The sequence below is a fragment of the Lissotriton helveticus genome, chromosome 7 (assembly GCF_964261635.1).
Source record: "Lissotriton helveticus chromosome 7, aLisHel1.1, whole genome shotgun sequence".
In the NCBI taxonomy this organism is placed as follows: domain Eukaryota; kingdom Metazoa; phylum Chordata; class Amphibia; order Caudata; family Salamandridae; genus Lissotriton; species Lissotriton helveticus.
Genome location: NC_136068.1, coordinates 1,196,369,012 through 1,196,392,373, shown reverse-complemented (window position 1 = coordinate 1,196,392,373; position 23,362 = coordinate 1,196,369,012). Strand labels below are relative to the sequence as shown.

The window sequence follows — 23,362 nt, the reverse complement described above, 5'->3', positions numbered from 1 at the left end:
TGGGGGAGCAGCGGGACGGGGGAGCAGCGGGCGGAGGCCACTGCCTGAGACAGGACAGGCTGCTCGGTGTGCATTCCGCTCCAGCCTGCCTGGGAACGGGACTCGCTCCTCTCAGTCCTCTGTGCTGTGCAGTGATGCGCTCGGCTCCGAGCGCCCGCGCTAGGGGGAGCTGGGGGAGGTCCCGTGAATACCCGCACCCGGACGTGAGCAAGTGCCGCGCAGGTCCTATGAACGGCGGCGCCAGGAGGCGAGCAAGTGCCGAGAAGGAACACTGTGTGCCGCACTAGGAGGTGAGGAAGGGCCAGTGAGAGGCTTGAATATACGCACCGGCACCAGGAGGCGAAAAAGTGCCAAGAAGGAGCTCTGTGCGCCGGCACCAGGAGGCGAGCAAGTGCCAAGCAGGACCTCTGTGCGCCCGCACCAGGAGGCGAGCAAGTGCCAAGCAGGACCTCTGTGCGCCCGCACCAGGAGGCGAGCAAGTGCCAAGCAGGACTCCCCGCACCAGGAGGCGAGCAAGTGCCAAGAAGGAGCTTTGTGCTCCCGCACTAGGAGGTGAGGAAGTGCCAGTGAGAGGCTTGAATATACGCGCCCGCACCAGGAGGCGAGAAAGTGCCAAGAAGGAGCCCTGCGTGGCCGCCTCAGGAGGCGAGGAAGTGCCAGTGATAGCGCTTCAATACACACACCGAGATGTGAGGAAGTGCCTCAGAAGTTCTCTAACACCGCGCCAGGAAGTGAGGAAGTGCCAAGAAGGAGCTCTGTGCGCCCGCACTAGGAGGTGAGGAAGTGCCAGTGAGAAGCTTGAATATACGCGCCGGCACCAGGAGGTGAGGAAGTGCCAAGAAAGAGCTCTGTGCGCCCGCACTAGGAGGCGAGGAAGTGCCAGTGAGAAGCTTGAATATACGCGACCGCACCAGGAGGTGAGGAAGTGCCAAGAAGGAGCTCCTAGGAGCACTAGGAGGTGAGGAAGTGCCAGTGAGAGGCTTCAATATACGCGCCGGCACCAGGGGGTGAGGAAGTGCCAAGAAGGAGCTCCTAGGAGCACTAGGAGGTGAGGAAGTGCCAGTGAGAGGCTTCAATATACGCGCCGGCACCAGGAGGTGAGGAAGTGCCTCGGAGGACGCATCAATATATACACCGAGAGGTGAGGACGTGCCTCAGAGGTCCTCTAACACAGCACCAGGAGGTGAGAAAGTGCCAGGAAGGTGCGCTGGGAGACCGCACCAGAGGTGAAGTGCAGTGCCCACAACGGGAGGTGAGAAGGTGCCAAGAAAGTCCTCGGAGCGCCTGTGGAAGTGTCAGTGGAGGTCGTCTGAGTACCCGCACCGGCCGCCGGGGTGGGGTGGTTGTTGGGGATCCCTTGAGTACCAGGAGGTGACGAAGTGCCAGCGGGAGACGTCTGAGTACCCGCTCCAGGAGCTGCCGGGGGGCCTGAGGGCATTGACGCCAGCCGCCAGGGAGAGTGTCTGTGCACCTGCACCTGCACGGGAAGTGCCAGGCGGGATCAGCTGCGCGCCCATACCAGGAGGCGCGGCGGTGCCAGCGGAGGTCGGTCCACCTGGCACACGCGCCAGGAGGTGCCAGGGGAGGTCTCTTGGCACCCACGCGATGCGCTGAGGAAGTGCCAGGGGAGGTCCCGCGGGCACCCACGCGTAGCACCGAGAAGGTGCCAGGGAGGTCCTGGGTGCGCGGCTCGGTGTGGCGCACTGTCCGAGGCGCGGAGCGGGGGTCTGAGCTCCTCTTGCGGTGCCCGGGTCAGGGGGTGTCCGTGCGTCTGGAGCATGCTGCTGGACGCCTGCTGCCCCTCCTGACAGGAGGCATGGAGGACCTGGCGGCAGGCGCTGCTGCGGCTGAAACTTTGCCCGGTACTGGCTAGTGCTCGCCTCATCGCCTTTTCCAGACATGGGGGAGAGAATCCGCACGGAGCCGCCGGCCAACCCGTCCCCGGCGGTGGCTCTCGGCTCGGAGGCGGAGCAGATCGAGGTGCTGGAATCGGTGGAAGTGCTGCCCATGGCCCCGGAGGATGTGAGTGTCCGTAGTTTGTAGCAGCATGCTGACCTTGCACTGTCTCATGCCTGTCACTGTCTCTTGTCGTTCTTGTCTCACAATAGCTGCAGGAGCACTTTACACAGACGGCACTGTATGCTTTACACACATCCATCCATCCATCCATCCATCTATCTATCTATCTATCTATCTATCTATCTATCTATCTATCTATTTATCTATCTATCAATCTAAATTCTATCACTCTATCACTCTATCTATCGATCTATCTATCATCTATCTATCTATCTATCTATCTATCTATCTATCTATCTATCTATCTATCTATCTATCTATCTATCTATCTATCTATCTATCTATCTATCTATCTATCTATCTATCTATCTATCTGTCTGTCTGTCTGTCTGTCTGTCTGTCTGTCTGTCTGTCTGTCTGTCTGCCTGTCTGTCTGCCTGTCTGCCTGTCTGCCTGCCTGTCTGTCTGTCTGTCTGCCTGTCTGTCTGTCTGTCTGTCTGTCTGCCTGTCTGTCTGTGTTTGTATGTTTGTATGCGTATATATATATATGGGCACATGTTTTTCTGCCTTTTGGGAGTTTCACTCTGCGTCTGGCAAATCCTGTCCTGTTGCTGGGAAGTGCCGGGACTGTCTCTTTAAGACTATAACTTTACTGACAGAGGGCGGTCGTATCGCAGGAGTTGCAGTGCCCTTAGATGTGGTCAGAGGCAGTTTGATATGGAATGTGACAGTTTTTGTGAAGTGCTGGGAGCTGTATTGTACAGTTGCACAGGAGGGTCGCTGCAAAAGTGCTTACGCATGTCGTCTGAAACTTGCGTTTCAGAAAGTGTTGTTACTAGGCAGTGGAGAATATCTCGCACCGGCCCTCTGAATGTATAGGAAGGGAATGCACTGCCACAGAGGTGCGTGCTGGTACTGGCTGTTTGAAGGTACTTGCTGACACGAGTTTCCGTTTCACGCGTGCTGTTGAAACAATCTCTATGAAGACATCCCCTGCCTGCTGTAAGCTTCAGTATTGCGTCTTTTAAAGCATTCATAGAATCCGAGGAGGGAAAAAAACAGCTTCTTTATAATGTTAAAAGGCAGAAAAAAAATCTGCACCATCCATCTAAAAGCAAAGCAATAGCGTTCAGGCGTGGTAGTAGTGAGTCGAGGGATTCGGTAAAATGCATGTAACGGACAGTGGTGTGGCAGGTGCAGTTGCACCAGGGCCCAGAGTCTTGGAGGGCCAGTGTAACCCTAATAATTGTTGTATTTTACTACACCAACTGCAGTCAAAAGGGGAAATTTTCCTTGCTTGCACCAGGGCCCAAGGCATTCTTATTGCGCTACTAGTAACAGCTGATTGTACGTCGTATCTCTCAGCTGCGAGGTCGGGAAGGTTACTTGTATTTACGACGGGGTGGAGGAAGGTCATGCTGAGTGGTGTACACCCAGAGGAAGTCTAACCTTTGACCTGCACGCTGATCGCTTCACCAGTATGCAGGTATGCTGAAAGTATTGCAGTCCTGCTGAAAGTTGTTGCTAATCGAGTGCTTTGTCCAGGATCACACAATTTGTCATCAGGTGTTTAAACGAGCAATGTAACGCTGGTTCTCCAGTTGACAGGACCTCCACTAGGAACACATCTTCCCCAGTTTAAAGAATGACACAGCTACTCCGTGAAAAGCAGCACTGTCCGGTGGGAAACAGTCTGCTGAGCTGAGAAGCGTCAGGGGCTGACCATTCAATGGAGCGCACTCCAGCTGACACGTACCAATGTTGTTGCATTAGAAGCAGTCCTGCTGAGAGGTTTTAGTGCCCTCACATTAAAAGGAACACTTCTCCACTAAAAGCAATAAAGTCCTACTGAGATGTACAGCAACTTTCCCCAAAAATGTTTCTCAGCCATGCAGATTAGTAAAATAGGTACACTAATGCAAATTCAGGTGCTGTCCCATCAAATGCAGAGCTTCTTTTGCGAGACGCTCTCCCTTTAAATGCAGAATCCATGTGTCGAGGATGCCTTACCGATATCTGTGCACTGTGCCTTTAATCCTCTCAAAACACAATAGCACGCTGCACCTTGTTGTTCGCGCGGCTAATTTCAGAGCACGTGGGCTGATAATGAGATCACTTTTCCGCGGATGCCTGCGCCCGCCGCCGGAGCCCAGGGGCCGCGCGCGCTGCAGGTCTAGGGACGCGGTTAATTCCCCGGCACGTGATGCCGCGATGAGGTCACCGTCGGCGGGCGGGCGCGCGCAGGCTCCGGATGCTTCATGCCTGCGCTGGTGCCTGCGACGCTTGAATGTGTCTCAGGGTCATTGCAGGACGTGAGAGACGGGAGTGCAGCCCCGTCCTCAGCTCGGCTTGTATGGAGCGAGCCATGCTTGCAGGTAACCCCAACACCTGCAGGCTGGGGGAACAGAGGCACGCAGGGAAGTGAGGCGAGACCCCAGCTTTTCCTTTAGAAACACAGCCCCTGGTAGTGACGACCAGAGGCGCAACTAGAGCCAAATTTTGGGAAGGGGGTGGGGGGATGAAACTTTAAGCAATAGGCAGAGTGGGGCTGCAGGGGCTCTTAGAAGGGGTGAAACAACAACAAAGCCTCTTTAACATGCAAATAGTTTTTTAAAGACCTGTGAAGTGCTCGAGTGCGGCTGTGTGTGTGTGCCTGGGAAGCTGTCGCATCCCGGGCTGCACACACGAGGGGGAGGGGGCTGAAGCCCTTTGAGTCCAATGGGTGTTGCGCGCCTGGTGACGACGCCCGATGTTATATTTCCAGGGTATAGTGTCTCGCTGGGTTAATACATCCCATGCCCCCTCCCCCATACTTTATAGTGACAGGTATACAGATAACCCTGCCTTAAGGACTATAAAATGAGTACCGTTGTACCGTGTAGCATTAAACATCTGCCATAAAGTGCCGGGAGACCGACTGCTGTTAAGAAATGCTTCATAATGACACTATTCGTATGTTAACGCAGACAACGTTCCGTTACCACTCCATGCTAAGGATTCAAGGATACCGCAGTGGAAAAGCTGTCACCAGGCTTTAACAGACACCGAACGGCCCCAGGAGGCTGCGTAATAGCAAGAACGAGTACCTGTTCGCCGTGATGCTCGCCCACCTTCAGGGTGGCTTACAGTAGCATCTCACACAGGAGTAACCTTAAAGAGCCGGTGTCACAACAACCCGGAAGTCGGCAGTCACCAGCCAGGTATAAATAGCAGATGCCATAATGAAGGTTCTATATGTCAAGCGGCATATTTAGTTAATTCATCCATAAGAAGTTATTCCCCACAGCAGTGGTTGATTTGTAAAAAAAAAAAAAAAGCTGGAGTCCTGACCGGAGGCAGTTTGCATCACCTCATTTCGCCTGTTAGCGCTGCCTTAAAACAGAAACAACTACTAACCATGAAAGTGGGGAGAGGATGTGGTATAATGACTAGAGCTGCTGACTTCGTAGCTTTGGAACCAGGTTCAAGTCTCGGCGTTGGTTCAACATCCTGTGATTCTGGGTGAATTACCTCATCTTCTCCTGCCTACTATAAATGAATGTGTTCTTAACTGGTGGTCATGAAAAGCACCAGTGCTGATGATTAAGTGCCGGTGCTGAGCACCAGAAACCACCAGCTCAAATGAAGGACTGCCCCACAGTATTGTGGTGCTAGTTTTTAGGGACAGAGACTTAAACCCCATATCCTTACCTACAAGTTCAACACACGGTTACTAATGGACACAACTCTCAATTGCGCACCAAATCAGACATCAAGGCGCTAGTGTGCGTATGATGCTTAGATTCGCTACTTGGTAGTACTTCTGTCGGAGAAGCCGCCAAGCATCACAACAATATCAAGTTTGCCGTAACACGGTTGAAGCACATGTACCCTCGTGCATGACGCCCCATGCTTCTCGTGTAGGACTTCCTCCCACCATGCATGATGAGAGGAGCACACTGAGCTGTACCATCATGTGCATGGTGGCTTTCACATCAGGGCACATCTCTGGCCCTCGCGTCCACCCCAGTTCATCTCATATATCACACTCCACCCATACAACTTCCAACCATTTGTGCAAGGTCCTGCTCACTTTACTTCTTACTAGGGAACAGGACTTGGAGGCCGCATCAGTGGTAGTTGTGCGCTATACACATGACACAAGCAGTGACCGTTTCTGTTCTCTGATGTCTTTTTAAGTAGCAGATGTATATCTAAGGCTACGTCTTGTTACAAAATGACACCATTTACACATAGACTGAGCATACATGTGTCCAAAATCATACAATGAAATGATAATTATTTAGGGGAGGAGTTAGGTGTAGGATGAATTAAACATGTAATCTTTCAGCTATAGTATTACTTTCTGTTGTGTTCTGTTATCGCACTCATCTGATTCCAAAGCTCGTTCAGAACGCGGGCTCATTTTCTGGGATTCTTGTTTTCCTGAGTCAAAAAAGTCTGTGATCATTGCACCTGGTTGTGTGTCATGAAGGCTAGGGGTGGATTATATTAGATAGTGTCCAGGAAGGTTAGATTATATAACGTATTAGGTATTTTTTTAAAGAACAAACAAAAGTTGATAAGAAATTAATGCCCATGCAACTTTCATATAAAACAATATTCATAAAGGTAATACATAACAGCCTTTAATAGATTATCCTATGCTAAAAAAAAATCACTATTCTGCAACTTCATTAGTACATCCATTGCACTCTAATCTAATACGATATTTCCTTAAAATTGGAATAATATACAAGGACTTTAAGTACTCATACTTAAGACAAATAATAGATTGACCAGTGTATTTGATCTTTGATTTGTACAGTAAACACAATATCTTAACAGCAATGGCCACGAGAAACAAAATGTAGCCTTATAAGATACGAATTGAATGTAGGGGATGGAGGTCCGCTGTACTGCCTCTGTGTAGAACATTATGCGTATGGAAGGTGCTGATGGCCTTTACTGTTTGTTTTCTTTTGCTGGAGTGTATGATTGTCCATTGCTGACATTTGCGTGGTAGTTCTCTTTGGAAGAAGCATGTTGCTTATTGTGCATCTTTGACCCAAAGTTGTGTGCATGTGGTAAAATCAGATTAATTTCAGGATGGTTGATATGATTGGTGAGAGGAAGTGAATGTACTGTAGAGGTGACACCACTAAGTCAAATCAAAGAAAGCTTTATTCAATTATAAGCAAAAAATCATAAAAGCATAATAACAACATTTAATATGTATAAAAGTTCATACAAAGTTTCATTTAAACAAATCGATTGAGAGTCAGTGAAGAGATAAAACATTATTAAACTCGACAAGCTTACCTGGAATTAAAAAACATTTAAAAGAGAAACAATTGTTTTCTTTGACACAGAACTTTTTTCAAAAAAATAACCATCCTAAAAACAGTGTGCACATTGTCTAGCTGTTGTAGTGCCAAAAGGGCGGATCGACATTGACGAAGCCCAACCCATTTTCACACAGAGATTATACTCATTCTCCTGGCATTAGAATAACATCTACAAAAAAGAAAAACATGAATCGTGGTTTGCTTAGAGATGTTATCACAGGGGCACAACTGGAGGTCTTTGCTTTTAGTTCCTTCCTAGTTATTCCCCTAATAACACTGGTATTAGTGAAGTACTCTAGGTGATCAGATTTTGTAAAAACTTTCGAACATAGCTTATCCATGGAATCCTCAGGGCCCCATCCAATTTCAAAACATCCAAAATGATGTCTCTATTTAATTTTGTCTCTTCCTTTGTTCAGAGTCTGTGCCATAACAGCACAGGCTCAAGTTTTATGAGATCTGAAATAAAGGAGAGGCCCAACTCTGCATGAGAAATAGATGCAGAAGTGCCGGTTGGGACGGATAAAATATATTTTAGGAAAGAGTTTTCTACTACTTGAAGAGGAAGTAAGTCAACTGGCCCCCAAACCCCAGTCCCCTAAACAGCAGCTGAGACACATTTTGCTTTGTATATTTTGATAAGCTCCTCAGGTGGTCTTTTGCCTAGTTTTTTAGCAAAAGCTCTAAGGGCAGATGTAGTGCGCAGTAGTGCTAGTTTTTTTTTTTTACGATCACTTATCTTTACTTAGTTCAATAAACAGTACTTATAGTGGCAGTATTACATCTCGATCTCCGTCATTGACAGTCCCCCCACCACCCCAATTCAATCATCCTCTACCTCCTCATCCGAACTACCAACGTCTTCCTCAGGCAGTGGTTCACATATTTCCCCTCGAAAAACGTTGCATGGAGTCCATATCTAATTCCACTTACGCGGACTCCCTCTGCTGGCATATACTGAACGTTCCGTAATCATTACCAGGTCCATATGATTACACCATGCCGATAATGTAGGCCTATCTGCCGCGCCCCATTTCTGTGCAATGTCTCTCTTAGCAATCATCATGCCTAGTGTTCCCCAAACCCGTCCGGTGCGAGTGAGATCTATCGGATCCCACATATTAAGAATACATTTTCGTGGTTCAGGTAGGAGGGATACTTTTAACGTTTGTGAAATGGTGCGCATCACCTGCCGCCAAAATTCAGTTATTGCTGGACATTCCCATAAAGTATGAAATAGGGTACCTTCATCCCCGGAGCCACGGAGACAGAAGGGGTGTTGTGTGCGCTGAAGCTTATACAAAGTGGTCCTGGTGTAATGTATTCGATGTAAGATTTTAAGCTGCACTAGTCTAAACTTAGCTGAGATGCCCACTTCCATAGGAGATGCCAGGGCCTCCAACCATTCCGTATCGTCCATTTCACCCACTTCCTCCACCCACTTCTCACGTAGTTTAAGCGTTGGATCCGGTAGATTGTTAAGCAGTTTTCGGTATGTGAGTGAAGTGGAACTATGTTGCATATAGTCAGTTAATAACCGATCCTCCAGTGGGGAGGCCTCTGGGACATCGGTACCTGCCGGGAGCGCTGTTAGCAATGCATGTCTAATTTGTACGTACCTATACGTTTCAGTCGAACCCAATTCGTATTGCTGTCGAAGTTGTGTAAAAGGAATCACTGTTCCTTTGTCCCAAAGGTCTCCCACCGTGGATATGCCAATATTGTCCCACTGTGTAAAGCCCTTACTATTTCTCAATTGACCCAACGCCTTGGCGTCCCACAGCGGGGTGAGTTTGGTTATAATTCCTTTCCACCCCAGTCTCGCTTGTGCCGTATACCAGAGTGTGGCAGAGTGCTTTGTGGGTCCTATCAGTTTCGCTGCAAGTCTCCTATTGTAGAGCACCGCAAGCATGTTGTTCGCGCCCAGCTGTGCCCTATCCGCCCTGTACGCTGGATCATCTTTGGGTGCATGGATTCAATGATTGAGGGTTTTCAGCGGTGCCGCCCAATAATATAATTGTAGATTAGGCAACGCAATCCCTCCATCATACCAGCTCTTGTTTAATTTAATTTGCTCTATAAGGGCCGAGCGGCTCCCCCACAACGGGGTCGAGACCAGAGCTGCTACTTGTTTAAAAAACCTTAATGGAACCGGGTAAGGAGTGTTATCAAGTGCATAAAGAAATCGTGGCAGTGCCATCATTTTGTATAGCGCTGCCCTACCCAGCAGCGTTAGGGACAAAGATGCCCAGTGGGTCACATCTCGTCTCAGTCGCTCTAAAGGTCTTACCAAATTTTTCCCAAAGAAGTCAACCGCGTCTCCGGTAACATATATACCTAAATATTTAAATGAGTCCTCCGCTAGCACAAGAGGGCAGTCAACCGGGAGTGAAGGAACTGGTCCCTTCAGAACATACAGCACTGATTTGGCCCAGTTTATTGTGTATCCCGACGCTTTCCCGTGGGCGTTACAGAGTGCGAGAAGTTCAGGGATTCCGTGTTCTGGGTCCATCAGATACACCAACATGTCGTCGGCGTAGAGCGAGTGGCGATCCTCCCATCCATCCTTCCAACTAATACCCCTCAGCAATGGGGTTGCTCGAATTAAAGTCGCCAGAGGCTCCAGGACCAGTGCAAACAACAAGGGTGATAGGGGACAACCCTGACGCGTCCCTCTGGCCAATGGCACCGTGTGTGATAAATGCCCGTTAGCTGTCACCTGAACCACTGGGTTAGCGTATAAAAGTCTTATCCAGGCCCTAAATTTAGGGCCGAACCCCATTCGGGACAGAACCGCGAAAAGATATTGCCATTCCACCATGTCGAATGCCATTTTAGCATCCAATGATAGTATCACCGCCGGTTCCGATAACGATGAGGCTCGTGCTAGCACCCCGTGGACTCGCCTGAGATTGAGGGTAGTATTTCTGTTCGGCATAAAACCTGACTGATCCGGATTGATCAACTGCGGGAGGTGGGCCATCAACCTGCTGGCTAACAACTTCCCTAATATTTTAGCTTCCGCATTTAGCAGTGATATCGGGCGATATGAGGTGCATTCCCATGGGGGCTTGCCGGGTTTTGGAATTGCCACGTTCGTCGCGGTACGTTGATCCAATGGGAGTTCCGCATTCGCCAGACTATCATTAAACATTGCCAATAATGATGTACTGAGGGTGTCAGACATGATCTTATACCATTCTATGGGGATCCCATTAGGGCCCAGCGCTTTCCCAGGTTGTACCGCCCCTATAGCCATCTGTATTTCATCAGCTGTGAGGTCTGCCTCCAGCTCCATGCTAGCTTCATGCGTCAGTGTCTGGGTATCTATGTGGCTGAGCGCTTCTAAAGCTGCCACCTCCGACACCTCCTGTTCCGGAACATTTTTCCTGCTTTGTCTCCCATATCGTATATTCTATGGGTCGTTGCTGTAATGTTGTCTATCGTTTGCTTCTGTAGGTGGTCCCCATATTGCTGCTGACATATCTGTAGGGCGTGTGCTGTGTCTGGTGTAGGGTCTGCCATGTGTGTAACGTTCGCCGCGTGTAGGGCCAACTCCAATGCCGACAATTCTTGCTGCTGCGAGCGTTTATACCCAGTGATGGAGGCTATCGCCCGACCCCGGAGAACTGACTTGTATGCCTCCCAGAGTATCGAGGGCGACTCCACTGAGGCTGTATTGTCCTCAAAGTAGTGTTTAGTCGCCACCTTGAGTTCTTTCTTGATACTGGGAATCTTAAGATAGTTGGGATAAATAGGATATATTGTCTTACGGGTTTTCTCCTGGAAAGCCAGCGTCAACAGTACCGGAGAGTGATCCGATATGCCCCTGGGCTTAATGTCTATATTCTCTACGCATTGTAATTGATTCCCCAAGAGCAGGAAATAATGTATCCGCGATAAACTGTTGTGCACCGCGGAGTGAAAAGTGTACTGATTGGTCGTGGGGTGTATGTGTCTCCAGACATCCATCAGTCCCATTGCCTCAAGGAAGCCCTGGAACCGGGAGGGTCCAGACGGTTGCTGTCTAGTAGGGACTCTGTCCATTGATGCATCTACCGTTGTGTTGAAGTCTCCTCCTATAATAAGATCCCTTTGCGGTAAGGCTAGAATAAACTCTCCTAGTGCAGGCAATGCTATGGACTGAAGCGCAGGTTGAATATAAACTGACACTATATCTAAAAGTTGGCCTTCCCATTGCCCCTGTATCGCGGCGAAGCGTCCCTGGTCGTCCACCTTACTTTGTAGTATCATAAAAGGTGATTTTTTTTTTACCAGAATGCCAGTTCCCCTTGAGCCTGACATGAATTCGAAGTGCACCGCCATTTTGTATCCTCTCCTATCTAGCGCCTGGCATGCCCTCCCCGTGAAGTGTGTCTCTTGCGGTAGAATTATCACAGAACCATAGCGTTTTAAGGCCTGCAAGACCAGTCCCCTCTTAATTTTATCACCCAACCCCCTGACATTCCACGTTAGTATTCGCAGGAGGGCTACTAGGGAGTCCTGTGAGGCCTCACCGTGTATATCAGCTTGTGCGTTGTGTGTCATCAGCGTTGTGTTTAGAGTGAAGGAGCATCCCTCCCGACCTAATCTCGATGTAACTGCCAGTTCGTCGTGTTCCCAGTGTGTGTATACCTTCAATGCCTGCCACAATAAACAGAAACTTAAAACCAAAAACCGTTTCTTCCCAACCAACCCCCCTCCCTGCCTCCCTGCTTAACGGACAAAAAACCGCCCGCCTCCCCAACTTAGCAGAGTGCTTCTCCCCAAACCATAGTACTTGCTTGTTGGGGTAAAAGGTCCGTAAAGGCAGCAGCCCCCTACGCCCCTTCAGGCTCGCCCCAGTCCAGACTCCAGAGTCAGCTCGATCTCCATCTGTCAGAACAGCATTATTTCCAGTAGGCCGGGAAGTCAGAGGTCTAGCCTCTGTTCATTTTCGTCTGTTTCCGGTCATGGCGAGCCGTTCAGATCCTCTCGTTCTGATTCCTGAGATCCGTCGTGACCTTCCTCCTGATGGTGCCAGTGAGTCCTGCTGGTACGCCGACGCACTCCTGCCTGCCGCCAGCCCTCCAGCCAATCGTATGCCGTCTCTGGTGTGTCAAAGAACCACGTTTTACTGTCAGCTACTACTCGAGCCGAGCCGGGAACAACATGGAGTAAAGTAACTCACGCTCCCTCAAAGCTTTTTTGACCTCTATGAAACTTCTCCTGCGACGGGCTACCTCTGCCGTGTAATCTGGAAAGAAGGCACGAGTCGAGTTTAATATACGGATCAGTTGAGAAGCTCTCGCCGCTTGGAGGATCGCGTATCTCTCCCTAAAATTGAACAGTCTGGCAAGCACGGGTCTCGGGGCTGCTCCCGGTTTAGGTTTGCCACCGGGGACCCTATGAGCCCTTTCGACTGAGAAGAAATTGGATAAACCCATGGGTTGCAGTTTGGTTGTGATTAAGTCCTCCACATACAGGTCCATGGCTTGTGTTCCTTCTGTTTCCGGAATTCCAAGAAACCTTACGTTGTTCCTTCTCGAGCGCCCTTTCTGGTCATCCAGCTTCTCCTTCAGGTGTTTGTTTTCCGTCTCGATCCGAGCCAACGCTATCTGCAACTCGGACGTGTCCTCCACCAATGACTTTGTGACTATTTCCACTTCCTTGATTCTTTCAGTCATCTTGTGAAAGTCCGCCCACAGCAGAGAAACGTCTGTGGAGATTGTCCCTACTGTTGTTTGCACGGCCGTTAGCGCCTTCATGATGTCTTCCAGTGTGACCTTTTTTTCCCCATCTCCGTCTGGCGTTTTCCCCGTAGATGGACGTCCTTCCGTGTATTGTGTATTGTTTTTGTCATATGCATATTTGTCCAATTTAGCCTGAGCTGAGTGGTTCCTCGAACCCCTGCCTGCCATGTTGCACCCTTCAAGCGATTCGCCGTGGCAAGTCAGACTTAGGAGGAGATAGTCGATAGAGCCAGATCAGTAATTGGAGCGGAATTGTTCGTGTACCACAGTACCAGCTCTCCAGCAGCAACCGATGGGCAAAGGCGTCCAATTGGGGGCGTGTTATGTCCCAGTGCTTCTCCATAAGTCGCAGGCCTGGACACACTAGGGCAAGGTGATGATGACACTGCTATTGGTGACGGATCTCGATCGATCCGTGAGGCGGTGGCCGTGGGGTCTCCACAGTTATTAGTACTTATGCCACACCAGGCAACAAAGGGGAGGCCTAATTCCGCGACTCCTCTGCAATCGCAGGCCTGCCCGTTTTTGTGCAGCCCACAGGATTCTTCAATGGGAGGCACCACTGCCGGTCTCTTCCTCGCCGCGTTTTTGCCCTTTGTGCTGGCCAATGCGTTTCCCCCCCACTGCTACAGGGGTTTGCCGATGACACCGGTCCGCGCGCTGCTGCGCTATAGGCTCTCGCCCCAAGTCCTCTGGCCCGCGGGCTGCTGCCGTGGCCTCTTCCGGGTGAGGGGAGGACCGCTGCTTAAAGCACCCCCGCTCTTCCACTTATGTTGCTTTGTCGTAGGGGGGCCGGTATACACCAAGGGCGCTGGGTGCAGGCGGTGCGGCAACAGTCGTGCAGTGCTTACTCCGGGCCCAATATCGCGTCTTGCCGCTCCGTCTCATTCACTACCGCGTGCCTACCGCGGTCCCTGTCAGCACCGGAATCACCGCCACTGTCTGCGGCCCACAGGTGATGAGCCTTCAGTTGTTTGCCTTCCGTCCCGGCCGAAGTAGGGCGCACTTACGGGTTCACGTTGTCCGGCTCTCCCTCACTTCCGCCCGGCTCCCAAAGTACGGCAGGTCGCGGCTTGTGGCTGTCGGGCAGGCCTGCAAAGCTTGTCACTCGCCACCTCCAGTTTCCAGTGTCAGATCGCCTCCCGATTCTACCGGTCCACGCTGCTCGGTTCTGGACCTTAGCTGCAGCCCCCGGAGCCTCGAACTATGACGGATTAGTGGTCGGATCAGTGTTAGAGGGCGCCTCACCCACGGAGCTCTTCAGCTACGCAGCCATCACGATCGGCTGCTAGCCACGCCCCCCAGTGCTACTTTTTTTCGCAGACACAGCCTGCGACCAGGAGTCATTGTGGGCAAAAAGGATGCCCAAATATGAAAATTTGTTAGTGACCCCAATCTTTTGTCCTGACACAAACATATCTTTAGGTTTTTTTATGCCGGTACCGCAACGCATAATGGAAGTCTTGGAAGAATTAACTCTTAGGCCTAGCTCATTCATAAATTTGGTGAAACTAGCCAATACCCTCTGAAGTCCTACTTGGGTGTGGGACATCAGCACCGCATCATCTGCATATAGGAGGGCTGGGATAGGTTGTCCCGACACATGGGGGAAGTCATGATTATCGTTTAAGAGAGCCTCCCCAAACCTTTTATATATAAATTAAAAAGACACTATGCCAGGATGCAGCCTTGCCTAACTCTACTTCTGATTAGGAATGGAGCCGAGCGTTCACCCTGTAGGTCACAGCGCACACGTGCATTGGCATCACTGTAAAAACGTTTAAGAAAATAAATAATCTGTGAATCAACACCCATCACTTTTAACCCCTCCCATGCTCGTGACGGAACCGTTCCGTTACGAGCCTCGGGTGGTCTGTGCTGGTGACGGAGCGGTTCCGTCACGGCCCGCTCGCCGCGCCTGCGTGGCACGAATTCCGCGCCTGCGCTGAAGGTTCTATTAGGCGGGCGGGGCCGTGACGGAACCGTTCCGTCATAAGCACAGCTCGCCCGCGGGCCCTGACGGAGCGGTTCCGTCACGAGCACGGAACCGCCGCGCAGCCCCGCCTCCCCCTTAGCGCTGCGGTGGAATAGCCGCCGCAGCGAAGGGGTTAAAATTGACCAAAGTTTGTTATGAATCACGTAATCAAATGCAGCTGTAAGGTCAACAAAAGCTAAAAATAGGTTCCCCACCTTGGCCCTGGTGTATTTGCCTACTAAAAGAGACAGGTTCAAACACTGCTCCACGGTTCCTACACCGGCTCGAAAGCCATATTGCAAGTCCGACAGAACAGAGTTCTCCTCCACCCACTAAGTCAACCATATGGTTCAGAACCATGTCCTGCGCAGTGTAGTCTGAAGGACAATCTCAATTGTGCGCAGTTAGTGTAGGGATAAGTCTGTGTTAGACTAGAAATGGATGGGTGCAGAGCACTGCTGTGGTATTCTGTTGTGAAGCCTTGACATCTCTGCAAGTGTGATGGAACAACTTCCTGAAAAAGTCGGTCTGATGCCTTTGGATTGGTCTTCTGTTGTGTGTCGCATCACCAAGTTGATGACTAGGTTGAAGAGCAAAAGTAACATTGTGCATCCCTGTGTCCTGACTTTGAAGCTATACTCAATGTTTCCCATCTTGTAGATAAAATGATCATAGAAGCTCTTGATGAGGAGAACTATCTGCTGCAGTATGCCATAGGCTCTCAGTATATGCCAGAAGATGTCACTTGGATACTGTTAAAGGATATTTTAAAAGCAATGAAGTTGATGTATAGTTGTTTCTGTCACTCTGTGCACTTCTTTATGTTGCGTAGAGCAAGGATCTGATCAACACGTCCTTGAGGAACCTAGCCTGTTATTTTCTTAACTGCTTGTCCACAGCATCAGAAATGCGCTGTACACGGATTTTCGCCAGGATTTTACTCGAGATCGACAGAAGGGTGACTTCAGGCCAGTTGTTAAAATTGATTAATGCACCCTTCTCTGCAATCTTGATGAGTATGCATTTGTTCCAGTCATCTGATAATTTCTTTACCTACAAAATCAATGTAAACATTGGTCGGAGGAGCTTGTCTTATGTTTGAGGGTCTGCCTTGAACATTCCTGCCTTCAGATTGTTTTGTTCAGGAGCCTTCCGGTCTTGAGAGATCGGGTCGTAGTGATGATTTCTTCTTTCTGTGGTGGGGTGGTTTTACATCCAAGTCTCTGCTTCTTGGATGTCCCCTTCACTTGTTGGTACTGGTCTGCACAAAACGACTTTGAAGTGCTCAGCCCTGCTTGCTTTCCTGCTCCTTCTCTGTTGTGAGTAGTCTGCCTTCTGTGCAAATGATTGGGCTATTGTATGTTGCAAGAGATTTACCGCTGACTATCTTCTTGATCTCGAAGACCTTCCCCCATCTGGCTGCCGCCTCTGCAGGAGAGAAGGCAGCCAGTGCTATCCTTCTAATGCTGATGGAATGTGTACTGTTGAGCTGGATAACAATAATAATTGATGTTCTGGGTGATATAAAACTATAAAATCAGCATTACAAAGGAGAAAACGAAGTTTGTTCCTATTGTTTATCATTAAGGGGCAAATTCTACATATTCAAAGTGGTGGGAGTATGAGGGTGGAGAGGTTAGACCATGAGGTTCAAGGAGCTTGGGTTGCAATTTTAAATGAGGGCTGCAATCCCCCTGATAGCAGCCTCTGGAAGGGGGAAATGGGGGGTCCTATGGACCCTACCGCCATCCCCTTGCAGACGGGTGCAGTCACTCACTGCACTCACCTGGAAGCGGATTTCTAATCCTCCTAAAAAGTGCAGGCGGGGTGCCGCCTACATAGTGAAATACAGAGCGACTGCTTCAAAGCTGCTCTGTATTTTATTTGAATGTGCTGCCCCCAGGGCAGCACGAGTTTGCGGCTACCCTGATCACAGCACATTCAATCGTATAGGGTGCACTCTCCTTGTTAGCGCCGAGGCACTAACGAGGAAAAGGTGCTGCATTGTATTATATGGCCCCAGGTGGAGTCCCATCGTGATGTCCTCTTCCTGAAGATCACTATTTCTGACTTGTCTGTGTTCAGCTTTAGACAGTTGGCCTGTGATGCAAAATGTGCGTAATCAATTACACAAATTATTTTGAAGAGAAATATATGAAATAGCTGGTTTCTAATAAAAGAATAACAGCATCATGTAAATAAATAAATAAATGAGAAGTAGACATGAGACCACAGTAGTATTTTGGTGAAAAAAAATAGCTGTTTACAATTGCTCAGTGCTCTAGTGAACACACAGTGCTGAAGGTAATAATAAACAAGCATTGGAAATGCAATAGGTCTCGCATTAGGAAAGTTTGAGCTATTGGTATTGTAAATTACACTTTTTTTATTTATGTGTTGGTTTTGAAAGTAGCAAAATTAATAGCTTTGTCAGTAACAATGTCAATAGTTTTAACTTTTGCACATGTGACACCTATAGCATTTGTAATGCAATGTGTGTTGTATGTACGTGACTTATATGTCTTGATATTACAAATAACAATGGCTTTTAATTTTGTAAATAATACTTAAATAAAAGTTATTGTAATTTATAATGGCAATAGCTTAAATGTTTGTAAATAACTTTGGTGAAGATTATGTTCAGTGTATTTTATTGTGACGAAAATCCAAGAACATTGCATTTGCACCTAAACACACACAGAGCCACACACATATAGATGTGGTGGATCTGGGGGATATGGTGGTGGTGGATGTGGTGGTGGATGTGGTGGTGGTGGTGATGGTGGATGTGGGGGTGGATGTGGTGGTGGATGTGGTCGATGTGGTGGTGGTGGATGTGGTGATGTGGTGGTGGTTGTGGATGTGGTGAAAGTGGTGGTGGATGTGGTGGTGGTGGTTGTGGATGTGGTGAAAGTGGTGGTGGATGTGGTGGTGGAAGTGATGGTGGTGGGTATGGTGGATGTGGTGGTGGTGGATGCGGTGGTGGATGAGGTGGTGGATGAGGTGGTGGATGAGGTGGTGGATGTGGTGGAAGTGGTGGATGTGGTGGTGGTGGATGCGGTTGAAGTGGTGGATGCGGTGGAAGTGGTGTATGTGGATGCGGTGGTGGATGTGGTGGTGGATGCGGTGGATGTGGTGGTGGTGGATGCGGTGGATGTGGTGGTGGTGGATGCGGTGGTGGTGGAAGTGGTGGTGGATGTGGTGGTGGTGGATGCGGTGGTGGTGGAAGTGGTGGTGGATGTGGTGGTGGTGGTGGTTGTGGAGGTGATGGTGGATGTGGTGGTGGATGTGATGGTGGATATGGTGGTGATGGTGGATGTGGTGGTGGATGCGGTGGTGGTGGATGCGGTGGATGTGGTGGTGGATGCGGTGGTGGTGGTGGATGCGGTGGTGGTGGATGGGGTGGTGGTTGTGGTGGATGTGGTGGTGGATGTAGTGGTGGATGGGGTGGTGGTTGTGGTGGATGTGGTGGTGGATGTAGTGGTGGTGGGGGTGGTGGTGGATGCGGTGGTGGTGGTGGATGCGGTGGTGGTGGTGGATGCGGTAGTGGTGGTGGATGTGGTGGTGGATGTGGTGGTGGTGGATGTGTTGGTGGTGGATGTGGTGGATGTGGCGGTGGATGTCATGGTGGATGTGGAGGTGATGGTGGATGTGGTGGTGGATGTGGTGGTGGTGGTGGTGGATGGGGTGGTGGTTGTGGTGGATGTGGATGTAGTGGTGGTGGGTGTGGTTGTGGCATCCTGAAATGTATTTTGTGTTGGAATTCCTCTTCCTTGTCAGAAGTATCAACATAAGCCTGTATGAGAAGGCTCCTTCTGGTTGCAATATTACAAGCTGCCACAGTTTTATTAGCCACGTATGGGGAATATTGGAGAGTGCCACTAATATTATGTAGGTAGCGAAATGTGACTTTAGCAGTCCAAATGTATTTTCATTTATTACCCGGGTCATCTGTGAGAAACATTGTATCACCGTGGTCTGTGAGTTACATCATTTAGGTATGGTGTCATGATCTAAGTACTGAGAGCCTATGCACTGTAACCAACACAAATGTAATGTTACATGGTAAATCAGTACAAATATATATATTTAAAATAAAATCTACATTAATATAAATACGTTTTAGGAGGTACTCACCAACGTCTCATCTTGATAAGTCGGTTGTACAAGTGTAGGAATAATGTGCAGACCCAGGAAATTTAGCTGCAAAGTATGTTATTAAACAGACTACATTGAATACTATTTATATGTTTAAAAGTGCTGGCCTTGATGAGGGGGATCATACAACTTCTAAAAACTGCTAATTAGATATTCATTTAAGTGCAGTAAATCATTAACATGAAATATTACGCCAGGTCTACTTTGATCGCCGAGCCCCCAGAGTACTGGACATTCCAGCGGAATGGGGGGAGGGGGGGACACGGCCCAAGAAAGGATACAAATAAAGCGTCCCGTAAATGTATAGTTTACTAAACCATAGCCATCATATTTGATTGCAAGTTCAGATACCATAGGGGGCCAGTTGAAAAATCCCACTACCAGGATTACCTATCCAGTCACGTGCAAACAGGAAGAAAGGTAACCAATCACCAGGTAAGCAGTTTTATTTTTAGACGCACATGCTTTCAACCACCATCTGAGCGTAAGTATACGGTTCGTGCAAAGCGCTCCCGCGGCTACGAATACGAACTAAAATAAAGGAACTCCGAAGTACATTTTCATTGTTTCAACAAAGTTAAAAAGCTGCTTTTTTTCTGCCTCCCATTTCCTGCTGGAGTCACAATCGCGAGGCACAGGAGTGTAGGCTGATGGAAAAAAAAAATCATCTCTGGAAGGAAGTGAAATGCTGAAGTCATGCTCCGGTTTCAGAAATTCCAATCTAAGCATGAGTAAAAGTAATAAAAAAAAAAAGAAAGAAACACGGAATGGCGCAGTGGTAACAGCTCAGCGACATTAGCCAGTTTAATTTTTATTCGCCGTTTAGAGGCATTTATCTGTATAGTATTCCTACTGGTGGAGTGTAATTTTCCTCAAAGTTTACTCTGACAATGAAAGGCTGTTTGTGCAGCAATTCTGGCCAGCTGAGTGCGTGAAAGGCACATTACAAATAGAGATCCCAGCTCGAAAGTGTGTTTATCTAGAAGGATGGGTCTGCACATGCAACGGGCCTGTGATTCAGTACAAAGCTATGCAGCACGGCATTGCAAGCTGTAACTGGAGATCGTAAAGCCTTTTGTATGGATTATTTAAGCAACCGCCTTCTTTACTCTTAAAATCTCTGTGTAGCTTGTCCTAAAATATTAATATAGGACGAATCACGTTTACCACCGAAAACTTTGGCATACTGGGTGTACAATGTTCTGTATACCAGTCCCTCAAAGCTGGTAGCCTAAAGCAGCAAATGTTTCTCTCCCTCCTCCAGGAAGTCTGTAAAATGCAGGCAGGGGAGGGGGCAGAGTGACGGAGGGCATTGCTGTGGGGAGGAGAAATGCGACACGGCGGGCAGGGGAGGGGGCGGATCGGGGAGAGGGTGTGAAAGCAGCCGGGGCCTTTGAAGTGAAGCTAAGCTTCACTTCAAAGGTGTGGGAGGAGTGCGGCTGAGGGAACAGACGGCGATTTGGTGATGTGCACGTGCATTTTAGGTCAATGCGCTTGCGCATTGACGTAAAAGCGCACGGGCACAGCACCAAATCGCCACAGTTAAACTTTGTTTAAAGCCCTATAGTCTCGCTTCTCTCAATGCGCATGCGCATTGATAGGTCACGAGACCTAAAAACGGTTAAAAACAGGATGGTTATTTACAATCAAGGCAATGGATGTAATCCACATTGTATGATACATAATGTCTCTAGCCGTAGGTTCAACAGTTGTCTACAGCTGAGGATGGTGAGTTCCAGAGAGGTGTAACCTTGAGGTTCCACCTCTGATGTCTATATGTGAAGTCCATGTCATGGGGCCTTTAGATATGTGAAACCCATGGATATGGCTTTAGGGGCTGGACTTGGCTGTGAGGCCACAGAGGGTGAGGTGTTGCTTGGAGTCGGCAGAGATATAGATTATCTTTGTGCTAGTTACCCTGTTAGGTTAGTTGAGACCAGGGTGTTAGGCTTGATCGGACCTGTCAGACAAAGCCGCCTCTTCACAATCCAAATACTGTACCCATAGTGATGTTTCGTCATTAATCCCGCTAGCCATTGATGTTGTGAATTTATTGGAATTTTCAAGCCTCCTGTGCTGCCTGGGTCCACTTCGGATGCTTTAGGGCTCGTATCATTGATAGCTACTAGCGGATAATAACACAAGGAAGAAGAATACTACAAGCAGAAAGTGGCCGATCTGAGAACCAAAATATCTATAAATGCTGAGAGAAAATGATATGGTTTGAGCATTTTGTGAACAATTTGTAGCTGTTTCCCGCTGTCGGATGAAAGGTGTATCAAGTTGGCTAGCGAGAGTGACCCAACCCCCTGCTCATGTTCCTGAAGTATCTAAGTGTAGTGACTGAGTGCAGGCTGGGCTCTGGGAGACTATTAGCTGATGAAAGCACATAGGCTGAGTAGCTTGCACGGAGTGAGGTTTTCAGTCGTCAGGCCTGGGTGATATTTGATGGCTTCTTTTGCGCAGTGGTCTGATCTCAAAATATGTGCTGCCTGGTTCTGGGCCCGCTGTGGCTTTCTTATGGCTGATCACTGGCCGTGAGGTTCAGATTCAGCATGCCCATCATGTGTTTGATTCCGCCCTTAGCTCTTCTTGTATTCATTTTGACTCAACAATAAAGTTTTGTCAGCCGCTGGTTTCACTCTTGGTTATTCAATTCTATTCTGTTCTCTCCTATTGTGGTTTTTGTATTCTGGTCTATTGTGCTTTTCTCTGTGGCTGGGTAATCAGGTATTCTTTTTGACTCCGAGACAGAAGTGATCACTCTTCTGTAATCATTAAGCGTTTATTCCTTTACACAGAGCACTATCCCTAGCAGCTTTTATGCACTTTTATTACCCTATTACAAATGGTCATTCAGCGTTCGCTCTCTCTTCTCGTTTCCATCTCCTTCCGTCTCGTGCTGCGTGGGGGTTCTGATGTGAGACCAGGCACTGTTTTTGAAGAGACTTCATCGTATAAACCACTATGTTAAGGAAACACTTTTATTCTGTATTCCAGGTCGAGGTTTAGCCGTAGGACACATATAGCTTGCGTGTACTGTACACACGGGCCTGCGCCCTCAGCGGCGTGTGAGTTTATTGCGCCATTAAGTTGGGAGCCAAGAAGTTACTGAAGTGGAGTAGCACCAGGAGGTTTCTGCAAGCAGCTTCCTTGGGCTTCTTGTCCGGGTACAGAGACACTGCAGTAATCACATGGCTGAAAGCAAAAGGCAGCAAATCCGTGCATAGGTGCTCGTTTCACTCCCAAAAATTATACCTGAAAAGAGAAACAGACAGGCACTCATAAACTCGAGGGTACCCGAGGCCAACCCTATCCATAGTGTAGGTGCTTCCCTGGTACCCACAGCATCTACTGGCGCCTGAAGCTGCCCTTGTGCCCTGGCAGCAGGCCTTCTCTGCTGCCCCAGACTACCGTAAATTCCCAAGTTGTTTTCACACTCGCCTTCTCACTTCTCAAGTCGAAAGTGTATTCGACTTTCTCTTTGATGGCCTCCTTCCCCCCAGCAGTGATTCACCGTCCCAGACCCACCATCGTCATGGAGGTAGGTCTATGTGTATGAGGTGCGCTAGGAAGAACACCCCTGTGTTTGTCACTGAGTGACAGCTCCAACCATAACAGACACACTTCAACTAATGCAGAGCTTCACAGGGGGTATTGTTAGAGAACTATGAAGCTTGAATGGTGGCAAAGGCCGTTCTAGCGGGGACCCTGCTGGCAAGAGACGCAAACAAGAAATGCAACAACACATTAAAAATAAACATCCCAGTTGTGCCATTCGTTACCGCGGGCTGTCTGCCACGAGACCAGGTGACCCGGAAGCGACACCTCCCGAAGGAGAAAGCTAGGAATGCCGCGGCCTCCCGGCATCCGTAGAAGAAATCCTGTAATTACCCTGTTCCGCCCGTTTCCAGCCCATCCCTCAACGGGAGATGATAACGCCTTTTAATTTACAGACAATTAGATGTTATGAAGTGGCTGCGAGGATGAAATATTAGTGTAATTACCGTGTGAGCCGAGCGCACCTGCTGGCTTTTAATGGCACGTTTTAGCTGCGAGATTGTTTGTTTAAAACAATCCCTGCATTAGAGCACAGCATCGGCGAGTGAGAAGACGTGTCTGGCAAATAAACCGTCCGGTATAAACTGGGT

General features: G+C 48.8%; 1 protein-coding gene across 1 annotated transcript in view; it reads left to right on the top strand.

The window, feature by feature from the left end:
* The first annotated feature begins 289 nt into the window (after positions 1-289).
* RHBDL3 (rhomboid like 3) overlaps positions 290-23,362 on the top strand; it is a 605,698-nt gene continuing 582,625 nt past the window's right edge. Inside the window, exon 1 of the mRNA XM_078650797.1 lies at positions 290-2,022. Within this exon, the coding sequence (XP_078506923.1) occupies positions 1,900-2,022 (123 nt within the window). The 5' untranslated portion in view covers positions 290-1,899. The remainder of the gene's footprint in view (positions 2,023-23,362) is intronic.